The sequence below is a fragment of the Ictalurus furcatus genome, chromosome 2 (genome assembly GCF_023375685.1).
Source record: "Ictalurus furcatus strain D&B chromosome 2, Billie_1.0, whole genome shotgun sequence".
NCBI lineage: Eukaryota > Metazoa > Chordata > Actinopteri > Siluriformes > Ictaluridae > Ictalurus > Ictalurus furcatus.
The window spans coordinates 11,958,173-11,970,971 of record NC_071256.1 but is presented as its reverse complement, the minus strand read 5'-3'; the positions used below and the strand labels follow the sequence as shown (position 1 = coordinate 11,970,971).

The 12,799-nt window shown below is 39.9% G+C and overlaps 1 protein-coding gene across 2 annotated transcripts in view; it reads right to left on the bottom strand.

Moving 5' to 3' along the window:
• Window positions 1-12,799, bottom strand: part of prkcbb (protein kinase C, beta b) — a 125,681-nt gene that overhangs the window by 45,538 nt on the left and 67,344 nt on the right. For both annotated transcript variants that reach the window (XM_053648215.1, XM_053648224.1), the window contains 4 exons: window positions 8,851-9,007; window positions 6,784-6,918; window positions 3,021-3,117; window positions 172-306 (listed from right to left, as the gene is read on the bottom strand). In XM_053648215.1, coding sequence (XP_053504190.1) covers window positions 172-306; window positions 3,021-3,117; window positions 6,784-6,918; window positions 8,851-9,007 — 524 coding nt within the window. The remainder of the gene's footprint in view (window positions 1-171; window positions 307-3,020; window positions 3,118-6,783; window positions 6,919-8,850; window positions 9,008-12,799) is intronic.

Below are 12,799 nucleotides of genomic sequence, written 5' to 3'. Positions count from 1 at the left end.
GATTGAGGGGGAGAGGAGAGACAGTGAGAGAGAGAGGACAGAGACAGAGGAGAGATAGATAGAGAAGAAGAAACAACCGGAGAGTGAGGGACAGAGGGAGGGGGAGACAGAGGAAGGGACAGAGAGATAGACAGACAGCCTAGACATGGTTCAAGAGATGGGAGTAGTGACCTTGCCAAAGCTCCCTTTTCCAAGCACCATGAGGAAGTTGAAGTCAGAGAGCTTCATCCGGTCTTTATTTCCATTATTTTCCAACTTGGATACAGATGAGTCTGTCCTCTTAGCGACAGAAGCTATTTTAGCTCTCTGTAAGGCAAACACACACATAAACATAAAAGTTAACTTTCTACAGCATCAGTTTGATTTATTTTGTGTCATATCTGTAAATAAAGACTTCATCTCAGACACTAGATCTTAAGTCTAGTTAGTGTTCTAATATGAACACCTGCCATTTTCAATCCCCCAAATGCTAAAAAAACAAAGAAAGATCAAACAAAATTGCTGAAACTGGAACAAAAGATCTAACTAGTGGTTATGTTTTATTGTCCATTCTGTGTTATTCTTGGTGTGAGAGAGAGAGAATTGTTATTACCCATAATGCTCTGCGAGACTATGTCAGGTTTAAGAAATGGCTGAGATTGCCAAGTCAGTTTACAAATGTAATGTTCACATGAACGTGTGATGAAATAGTCTATAAAGTTATATCTATAGCAATCTACAGTAGTGTAAAAAAAAGACTGCAGAGGTTAGCATGAATTCTGGTAAGTACTCGTCAATCAAACACTACCATTATTGAAACAAATTATTAATACAACTCATTAATGCTACGCCTCATTCAAATCTAAGCCCTACCTTAACTTCTGTAAACAAAATATTTTGGGACTTTTTTTTTTTAAAGAAATCAGTGTTTGGGGACTAGGCAAATGGAGACATTTGGTCCCCACGAAGATACACACACACACACACACACACACACACACACACACACACACACATAGACGTGTGATCTCACACTCCCTTTAAGTGAGCATTTAGGCGTTTAGCTGTTTTCAACAATCTCAGCATGAACATTTTAGAATGACAGATGGAGGTTTGCGTGTGTGTGTGTGAGTATGTGTATGTGTGTGTGTGTGTGTGTGTGTGTGGCTGTGTGTGAGGAAAAACATCAAAACTTGTTCTCTCCTTCACCCTCCACTTGTGTTGGTTACAATCATCTCTGGAAGAAAGCCATTTAAGAAGTTTCTGTGTACATTCAGGATCTAGATGTTAGATCACATAATGTATCATTACACCCTTTCTGTGACCATCATGCATCTAAGACAGCAATTATGACTGCCTTAAAACAGTGATCAAGGGCAATGTCGGAGTGACACCACTGACCCAATTCCATAAATGGGATTACACCCTGGCACCTCTCCTTCTCAGTCAATGATTCTGTAAATGAGTTTCCTCTTATGTGTAAAGTGGCACTGGCTCTGGCCTGAACATCTGATAGCCGGCCAAGTTCATCCACTTGCTTCAAGCCGAGCCCCGGAAGGTAGTGCGTAGCCAAGCTGTACAAGTCCCTTCACTACTCATCTGTGCCACTAAGCAACCTGAAGTGACTAACGGCAAGAAAAGCAGCCAGCAGAGAGAAGCCAGTTCTCCCTGGCCCAAAATGGAGGATGGACCAGTTAATAGAAAAGCCTTCTGGAACCAGCATTGCCAAGACAACACTTTGAAACACATGGCCAGTTACTACTAGTTCTTCTGTTTCTGGGCCATGGCTTGTCATGGCTTGTCTGATGGAAGAGCTGAGTGGGTCTCTCTAGATCAGAGGTTCTCAACCTTTTGTAACTAAAGCCCCCCCATCCCCCCCCAAGCCTCCTCTATCATGTGGCTGAAACTGAACTGTGCATGGGGTATTGCATTGATCAACTCAAACAGCATGAGGAAAAAGATAGAGAACCTTCCCTGGTATGCAATGAAGAACATCTCCTTCCTGGCCTTCCCCTTTTAGATATGACAAAAGGAGAGAGTAAAATGGATTGCCAAGGCTTCAACTGCATTTTACCAGCAGAATCATCACAACAGAGCCAATGCTCATGAACCCACATTTAAGCCCAAAGAATTGTAACCCCTGCAGTATGTGGCAGTGGAACAAGGCACTTGACATTGAGTGGCACTACATGTGCTTCAGTTCTACCTGACAGATCGTTCCTTCACCTTGGTTACTAACTATAGCCCCTCCAGTAGATGGCATGTGCCAAAGACGCCAATTCCCACCTCTCTCGCTAGTTCCTTGCAAGACTTGTCATTCCAGGTTGATCACCGTTCTGAGTTTGGTTACTCGTGGCTGGATTATCTTTGAGTAGGACCAAGCAGAGCTCTAGGCAATAAGGGGGGGGTACAGTGTTGGGTACTGAGCCAAGGATATCAAGCCAAGCAAAGATGACTCAGCACTAAATTTAGCACTGCAATGTATATTTCCCTGGGTATGTTGGTCCTTAGCTGACCATGGTGAATAAGGGAAAATTGCCAGTTGCTGGAGGAAAAGAGAGCTTTAGAGAATTCTCAAATGCAACTGACACTTTCACTATTATCAGCCATGTTTCCAGATTACACTGATCCCCACTGAGCTCCCACATCATGTAGAGCACTGTGTATATGTAAATGAATTGCAGCAATGTACTGTTGATTTCTCTCACTCTGCCACTTTAGTGTGGCTTTATTTTATATAATGACACAGGGTTTATTTATGTTACCCATAGGCGTAACCATAATGCCCTCTAGCCAATCGCTGACATCTCTGAGGTGATGTATGCTGAAGAAGGCAGATAGCACTTTCCACTGAGTGTGCTAGGTTGCCCTGTGACATGAGCATCAGAATGAACCTGCCTATTCCTCAGTACAAAATGCCAATGGTATTACATACTGTTGTATGTCCTTGTGCTAATATGTACACAACATGCATACACACCTGCGCGCACACACACACACACACACACTTGCACACACACGCTCACGCATAGATGTCTTACCTCAAATTTTTGTCTCAGCTCCTCGTTTCCTTCCTCTCCCTCGGCTGGGACAGGCACATTAAAGTATTCACCCTCCTCCTGACTCAGCAGCTTAAACCTGTGTGTGTGTGTAAGAAGACGTGCAAGTGTAAAAAAAAAAAGAGAGAAAGAGTATCATAGATTATCAATAATGAAAAAAGTTCTGTAGAAACACTGAACTGTATCTCTGATATTGTAACTGTGTGTTAAGCCAGTTTAAGCATTATTGTGTGGCCTGGGGCTAAAAGTGGTCACAGCCCACATGAGACTACTTGAAATCCATAAAATCACTAAAAGGCAAAACACAAAACAATGTTCCCTTCCACCTGATGCGAACAAAGGTCACAGAGGTATACAGTCTGCAGAACCAATGACTAGATGCATATCCTTTAAAACCACAAACCATGAATCCCAGGTCTATGCCAAGCTACAGTAAAGCCTATGTTCGAATCATTTATCAACACACAATATGATATTACTGAACAGACTATGGTACTCTTCCACCCTATCAAACAGTAAAGATAACTAGTAGACTAATTTAAACCACTGCAATCCTGACCAGGCAGTTACTAAAGATGAATGAATGAATGAAACAATGCTGTACATGGTCTTTGTCCTGTAAGCTTCATATCTGTTTACTCCCTTGCACATGCATGAAAGCAAAAACCTCCTGCTCACACAACTTTTTTGTCATGTTGGATCCCAGTCCCGATGCACACCTCTAGGAGTTTGGTTCGCCATGATAATGTTAAATCAGAGGAGCTAACATTATCAGGTGAGTTAGCTGACGTGGATGCCCAGTGCAGTCATCCTATGCTAATACGTCTTTGCTGTGCTTTTTATTTACCTCTTTTAAATCTTGAACTTCCAGGTCAAAAACAGTTTACTTATTGGTTTGCTTTTAAATCGAAGTCCCGTGAATCTTTTTCAGCATCAGGACTGATCTTTTGAAGAAACATTTTGGATATTATGTAATAGATACAAATCACTGGGGTGTGTTGTGTTTAAGCTTGGGTAATAGATGATATAAGTAAAAAACATTACCTTACTTGGGTGTTTGTTTGTATATTTGTCTGTGTGTGTGTGTGTGTGTGTGTGTGTGTAATGGTGCTAATTAGTGTTTGTACAAGCTAATCTCCATGTAGGGTCAATAACAGTCAACACACAGTGCAGGGGGATTTCTAATGCTTACTCAGTATGTCTGTTCCACTATTTCTGTCACTCTCTCTCTCTATTTCTCTCTCTCTGTCAGTGTGTGTGTGTGTGTGTGTGTGTGTGTGTGTGTGTGTGTGTGTTTCACTGTATCTCACTGTTGTTCTTTCTGGTTTTCTCTGTTTCCCTCTGTAGATCAGTCCCACACTTTCTCTTAGCGCTTTTGCATCTGTATTTTTGTTGCATTTTAATGAAATTTAATAGGATTGTAATTTGTACTCAAATATATTTGTAATTTCATTAAATAAGCACACTTAGCTGTCCTTGGTGTGCATGTTCCACCCGAATCATAACACTAACTAGCACTAAATGCTACTTGTACCTTAAACCCTAACTAACCCTAATATTAACGAGCAACACAAATGAAACTATTTAATGGGAAAAATACTGTATCAACCTTGCAGAAAATGGTGGCTTTACCTTATTCAATTTATTGTACTTTATATTTACTCTATTTTATTTTAAACATCACCAAACACATTTTACATAAATTGCAGTCCGGTACTAAACAACAAGACATAAACCCTTCCAGAAAGAGAACCATATACGTAATTTATTATCCATTAATAAATTATTACCACTGCATGTGATCCATTAAAGTGTATTAAGCAAGGAATGATGCTTATATTCCACACAGTTCCATCTTAAAATTCTACATATGACAGCATTGCAAGCGACACCTTTATCACTTCAGTAGTATTTTAACTCCACTTCTAATAAGGTCCACTACTAATAATCAGCCATAACATTAAAACAACCTGCCTAATATTGTGTAGGTCCGCCCATTGCCAAAACAGCTCTGACCCATCAGGGCATGAACTCAACAAGACCTCTGAATTTGTGCTGTGGTGTCTGGCACCAAGATGTTAGCAGCAGATGCTTTAAGTTCTGTAGTTTGCGAGGTGGGCTGTCCATGAATTGGACTTATTATTGTACAATATTATTATTGTTGTATATTTTTATACAATATATATTTTATATATTTACTTATTATTGTATATTGTCCAATACATCCCACAGATACTCGACTGGATTGAGATCAGGGGAATTTGGAGGCCAAATCTACACGTTCAACTCTTTGTCATGTTCCTCAAACCATTCCTGATGTATTTCACATGATGTTAAAAAAAACATGATTCATCACACCAGACCACCTTTTTTCATTGCTCCATGGTCCAGTTCTAATACACACGTGCCCATTGTAGGAGCTTTCAGCAGTGGACACATGTCAGCTTGGGCACTCTGACCAGTCTGCGGCTACGCAGTCACATACACAGTAAGCTGTGATGCACTCGGTGTCCTGACACCTTTCTATCATAGCCAGCATTAACTTTTTCAGCAATTTGTGCTACAGTGGGATCAGAAGAGACAGGCTAGCCTTTGTTCCACACATGCATCAATGAGCCTTGTGCTCCCATGACCCTGTCGCCAGTTCGTCAGTTGTCCTTCGTTGGACCACTTTTGATAGGTACTAACCACTGCATACTGGGAACACCCCACAAGACCTGCCGTTTTGGAGATGCTCTGACCCAGACGTCTAGCCGTCACAATTCATCTCTTGTCAAAGTAATAAACTTCATAAACTGCGAACCGACCATTCACTTGCTGCCTAATATATTCCCTTGACAGGTGCCTTTGCAATGCCATAATCAATATTATTCACGTCACCTGTGAGTGGTTTTAATGTTATGGCTGATTGGTGTGTGTGTATGTGTGTGTTTTATACCCAAGAGGCCTTTATTAGAGACGTAGTCACACAAAGGGAAGAACACTAAAGGGAGTCAACACAATATAATAAGCAGAGAAATTGTCTTCTTTCAGATAAAAGAGCAACAAAAGGTCAAAGAGACACTACAGGAGTGTGTGAAAAAGAGCAAGGGAGTGAAAAAGCGAGAGAGAGAGAGAGTGTGTGTGTGTGTGTGCATGTGTGTGTGTGTGTGTCAGTGTGAGAAATGCGCACTTTACAGACTCTCTTGAAAACCCTTAGAGAAGACACTGCCATTTACTTCCTCTTTATTAAATCAGTCCTCAGCTCTGGCTGAAGAGGAGTGAGAGAAAGAGAGAGAGAGATGAAAAGACAAAGCAGAGGAAGAGATACAGAGGGAAGAAGGGGAAAGGCAACAAGGAAATGAAAGGGAGGCTCTTGAAGACCCTCAGATAAAGAGAAGCTGAGCGAGCAGGAAATGTGTGTAGGTGTGTAGTTAAGTGTATGCATCATCATTACTGAGCTCATGTGGGACACACACAAACACAACACAGTGAGTTCAGAAATCAGCAACAATGCAATTTTGGTTAAAGCATTAATGAAGGCTCCATTTTTTTCTGTCTCTCTGTCTGTCTACCTATTTGTTAGAGGTCTGTCGTTCCTTCTGATTTGTGATCAGCGATCTATTGTATGAAAAATATTTGTCTACAGAGGTCACGCTCCCAGCGACAGACATGTGGAGAGTCCTCTGGGACTGACAGACACTATACTGCATACGTGTGTGTGTGTGTGTGTGTGTGTGTGTGTGTGTGTTAGTGAGTGTCTCACCAGCCATCCACGCTTTGTTTCTGCAGTTCTGAGATGCCGAATGAGAGGGAACCCATGAAGTCATTCCTACTGGTCAAATCCCAATCCCACATCTCTACTGATAACCTACGGTCCTTATCAGATTCCTTCAGATTACTTAAAGATAGCGAGAGAGAGAGAGAGAGAGAGAGAGAGAGAGAGAGAGTGAGTGAGTGAGTGAGAGTGACAGAAAGTGACATTATCATAGGTAGCATGCTATGTAGTACAGTAGTTAGTGATTTCGTCTCCATATAATACTCTCAGTATAATCTATTTTTCCAAACACATTCATGACACAAGTGTAGTTTGCATCCCAATCCACATAATACCACAAACGGCTATGTCAAGTAGTAGAGTGTAATACTGCTACTACAGCATAAATGCAGCGTTCACTTTATTAGGAACATTCATGCAATTATCCTGGGATTTTCATGCACAGCACTCTACAGTTCACAGCGAATGGTGTGAAAAACAAACAAAAATTCAGGGAGAAGCAATAAATAAATAAATAAATAAATAAATAAAATACATTTTTTAAAAATCCAGCTGGTCTTTTTCTTTAACTCTCAACCCTTCAAGTTTCGGTTTGCTTGTGCCCACTGTAACCTTAGATTCCTCTTGTTAGCTGACAGGATTGCAACCCTACATGGTTTTCTGCTTTTGTAACCCATCCACCATAACATGTTGTGTATTCTGACATACTTTCTGCTCAACACGGTTGTAAATAGTTATTACTTGAGTTATCATAGACTTCCAGTGTTTCTGCCCACAGCACTACTACTCACTGGATGTTTTTTGTTTTTCACATCCTTCTGTGCACTGTTCTGCATCAAAATCCCAGGACATCAGTAGTTTCTGAAATACTCAGTCCAATCCGTCTGGCAATAACAACAATGCAGCAGTCACTTTTTTTCCCCTCTATTCTGATGTGAACATTAACTGAAACTCTTGAACTGTATCTGCATGATTTTATCTACTGTATTTACTCTTCATACACATCGTGATTGGATAACTGCATGAACATGTGTACAGGTACTCCTAATAAAGTGGACAGCGAGCATGTAATGTATGTATTGTAGATTAGTAATACACTATATAATAATACTACATAGTATGGCAAAATATTATGACATGACCCTGATTTACTAAAACATCAATAACTAATTTGAGTGTACAGTTGGATAAATTGCATGACCAAATAGTTGGTGTATTGCATGCGATTTACAAAAAAAAATTTCCTGAATTATGTCATGGAGAAAACTATATGTAAATTATATTTTTTGCATTCATTAAATGATCGAATATTAAAGAGACTCCCAGAAGAGTAAACCGAACTTGAAACTTAAGTATAATGGCATAAATGAATTTTAAAAATGTAGACATGAGTGTGCATTATGTTAACAGGGTACAGTATATGTGAATGAAACCCTTTTCAAAGGTTCTTTTTAAATGCTGTTGATATCAGATGCAGATGTATGAGGAATATATAATATGGAACCAATTTAACTTGGTAATTATAAGTGATCGTTTTGAGAATGTGTTTGATTAATTTAAATGCATAAATGCATGCATTACATGGATACGAGGCTTAAACCTCTCCAGTATTAAAACTTAGTAAATGGTATTTTGTCTTCAACTGACATATTATTAAATTAAGCAGCGACCAAGAAAAACATCATATCAGAACTATTTAATATTTTAAACTCTTAAATATAATCCTGACGAAGCTTTGGTTCTATTTGATGAAATAATTTCGTTTTAAGTAAAAACTATATTAAAAATACATTTTGATTGAGAAATTGATTTATACACCGGCATTAACTTCACTATTTAGAGTTTGTCTTACAAACTAATTTTAGCTTTTTTTCCAACTGGAAACTGGAACACACACTTGCTATGCCATTATTTATGCCCAAATGTTTGTTTCACCATTTATCACCTTTATCCACACCACAACCTTTACAACATATAACATTTCTATGAGTCAACTTTTTCAATATCTGCTTTTTCCATTTAGGCTTTATTATATATAAAGTCACAGTTTCTCACAATGTGAAGGTCTCGTTCCATGTCGGATTCAGGCAGCACTTTATAGTCTTGGTCTTCTGTTTGCTCTCGCTTTTCGGATCAGGAATGAGTTTGAGCTTCACGTATGGGTCAGACAGGCCATTTGGATCCATTGGAACCAAGTTTCTTGCTTCCTTGACTAAAAAACACAAGCAACACATATGCACACTGCAGTTTCAATCAGACACTGGCAATTAGCAGGAAGAGTCTGTTCCAAACACAAGCTTTTTATAGAAGTTTCTTATTAAAATGAATTTGCAGGAGTAAGTGAACCAAGACTGTAGTTTGGGACACTGCACATTTATGCATATACGTGTCACAAAGGATAGTTGCCAGATAAGAAAACACCATATTGAAGCCAGCTACCTAAATGGCTAATTATCTAATAAAGCGTGATCATGAATCCTAACCATGAATCATCAGTTTACTGATTTGCTACCACTATAAGTAAGATGACATTAACTGTGTGTGGTTTTAGGAGAAAGGTTTTGCTGGTTATTTATATCTATTGTATCATTACCTTGTTTTTTTCTTAGTTCTCTGCCATTGGGAAGGCAGACAATTCTTGAAAACAGTTCCTATAATCAATGTACTAAATTCTGCGCATAGATTAGCTTAGTACGACCATTAGAAACAAAATGGAGGTCACAAAATAAGAATGGGTGCTCACGATTTACTTTATTCATACTGTCAATTAACTATTCATAAAATTGTGCCCACATTTTGTTTAATATGGCAGTCTTTACTTAGAGCAGATCTAGTCACCCTAGCTCTCTGTTAATATATAGCAGTGGGACTATTAGTCATCGGATCCACTCTGGTCATTACTCGTCCACTCCTGCAGAGGGCCACCACTTGTACACACAACCCAAATTATTGTTTACCTTTGTCAAACATTCAGTAATTGTGAAGTCTTGCCAACTCCTACAGTATGTTTGTGTAAATTCTGCATGCTCTGTTCCAGAATTGCTATTTCTATGTTTTGATCTTTACCTGCATTCATGACTATTCTCTGGATTTGCCCTTTGTCTGATTTGTTTGCTGATCTCTGTGTTTGAGCTTCCTCATTTTGACCTTGATGTTGGATATTGTTGTGGATTTTGCTCTAAACCTTCCATACATGAATTCTTGCACACCAGAGCCATATCTCCCTGCAGTTCTTGCTGGGTTTCCCATTGAAGTTAAGCAGGGTTGAGCCTGCCCAGTACCTGAATGGTCGACCTCCTGGGGAAAACTGAGGTTGCAGTTGGAAGTTATATTAGTGAGGCCAGCAGAATGGGCATTCTTGTGCACTATGGCTACCAATGGCAAATGGCATAAGTCAACAGTCCGACTAGCCTAAGAAATTACCAAACACTTCTTTCCTCTTTTTCCCATAGCATTTCTACCACCAAAACCATATACTACCAGGAGAAGATTGGCAGGTCTCTTGTAACACCTGTACTCTCTTCACAACCTTATCTTCTCTTCTCTGTCCTCCTCCTCCCCTTCCCTTACCTCTCTCACTGCAGTCACTTCATCACTTTCTTTTCCAATAAAGTTACATCAATCAGGAACCAGTTCTCCACCCCAGACACCCAGAGACAAGTTCATAACTCCTCCTCACTAGCCATCCTAGTTCGACCTGTTCTGTAGACAACCTGTTCTCTAGACCATATCCCTTCTCACCTTCTTCAGTCCATCTCTCCCACGCTACTACCTGCACTCACACACATCTTTAACACATCCCTCTCCACCGGCACATTCCCTACCTCATTTAAATAGGCCCGGGTGCCCCCACTGCTTAAAAAAACACAACACTTAGCCCTGTAGCAGTCGGCAACTACAGACCTATCTCCCTCCTCCCTTTTCTGTCCAAAACCCTTGAAAAAGCTGTATTAAACAAATCTCCACTTTTCTCACATAGAACAACCTCCTGGACACCAAGCAGTCTGGCTTCAAATGTAGTCACTCCACAGAGACTGCTATGCTGAAGCCTTACGATTAGCAATATCAACCTCAAGATCATCTGTCCTCATCCTACTCAGTATCTCCACTTCCTTTGACACTGTAAATCATCTCAATCATCTCTCAGACAGATCCTTCAAGGTATTGTGGAAGGGAGGGATTTCTGAGATTCAGAAATTCACAACTGGGGTTCCCCAGGGGTCAGTTCTGGGTCCACTGCTCTTTTCTATTTATACTACATCTCTGGGGCCTATGATTGAGTCTCATGGCTTCTCTTACCACTGCTCTGCTGATGACACCCAGATGACACCATCAGCACGCATCTCCACGTGCCTGTCTGACATCACAATCTGGATGAGGGAACGCCACCTTAAGCTCAACTTTGCAAAAACTGAGCTTCTCGTTATCCCTGCCTGCCCCTCAATCAACCACAACCTCACCGTACAGCTTGGCTCAACCACACTCAAGCCAACCAGGACAGTCAGAAACCTTGGGGTGACTTTCGATGACAACTTGACCTTTACAGACTACATTTCCACAACTGCACATTCCTGTATGTTCATTCTGTACAACATAAGGAAAATTAGACCCTATCTCACTGATCAGGCCACACAGCTACTAGTCCAGGCTCTTGTCATCTAAAAACTGGACTATTGCAATACACTACTCTCAGGCCTCCCAGCCAGTTCCATCAAAACATTCAGATGATTCAGAATGCAGCAGCACGCCTTGTCTTCAACCAGCAAAGAAACCATGTCACACCACACTTCATCTCTCTCAACCGGCTTCCTGTAGCTGCCTGCATCAAATTCAAGGCCTTGATCCTCACATACAAAACCTTGTCTAGAACAGCACCCCCCTACCTCAACAATCTCCTTGAGGTTTATGTTCCCTCACGCAACCTGAGATCAGTTAACGACCGACACATGGTAGTGCCTACTCAGCGAGGCACAAGGTCTCTTTCCAGAACCTGCAAACTGACTGTCCCTCAGTGGTGGAATGAACTTCCAACCTCAATCCGGACACTATCTGTCACTATCTTCAAAAAATGACTAAAGACCCACCTCTTCCACAAACACTTAACAAACCCCTAACATTCCCCTCCCCTCTTTTACATATATATATATATATATATATATATATATATATATATATATATATATAATAAAAAACATTCTGCGCTTACACTGGCACTTACACCTCTGCGCACTTTGCTTCTCTAGAACTCAATTAAAAATCTTGTATGGTAGCACTACTTGTATTGTTCTCTGCTTGATATATCTAAGTCGCTTTGGATAAAAGCGTCTGCTAAATGAATAAAGGTAATGTAATGTAAATGTTATTAGACACTGATAGACATTAGATACTGTGACCTGCAATGTTCTTTTTTTAACCAGTTAAACTGGCAGCCTGGTATAAAGGTGTGATATAGTCATGAATATAATCACTAAACACTCAAAAGCTCAGATAAAAGTGGCATACAATTCAGTACATACAAGTGAATGCTATTTCTTTCTACTCGATGTTATTGAGTGCACACTTTTTTTTTAATGAAAAAAAAGCATTCTATTTCAGATTATCATGGTATATCATTACACTGATGTATCATTGCACCATTGGATCAATAATGTTTTATTGCAATGTCGTTATTCATACCAATGCAGGTAAAAAAACAAAACAAACAACAACAAAAAAATATTTCGCTTAACTATAAAATGGACATGAGATGCTAAAAAAAAGGCATCTGGTAGAGGTCACTTATATTTTCACCAAATATGAGCCTATAGAACAAGAATAGGGAGTGGTTTTGTCTTTCTAAAACATAATAGAGGAGATGCTAGTTATTATTACTAAATGTTACACAGCTGAGATTTCCTAGCACAGTACATACATATTTCACAGCAAGAAAACAATATAGCTAGCTATCTACTGAACAACGACGTTCTTTCCAAAATCACACTATCCATAATTGCCTGATTATTAT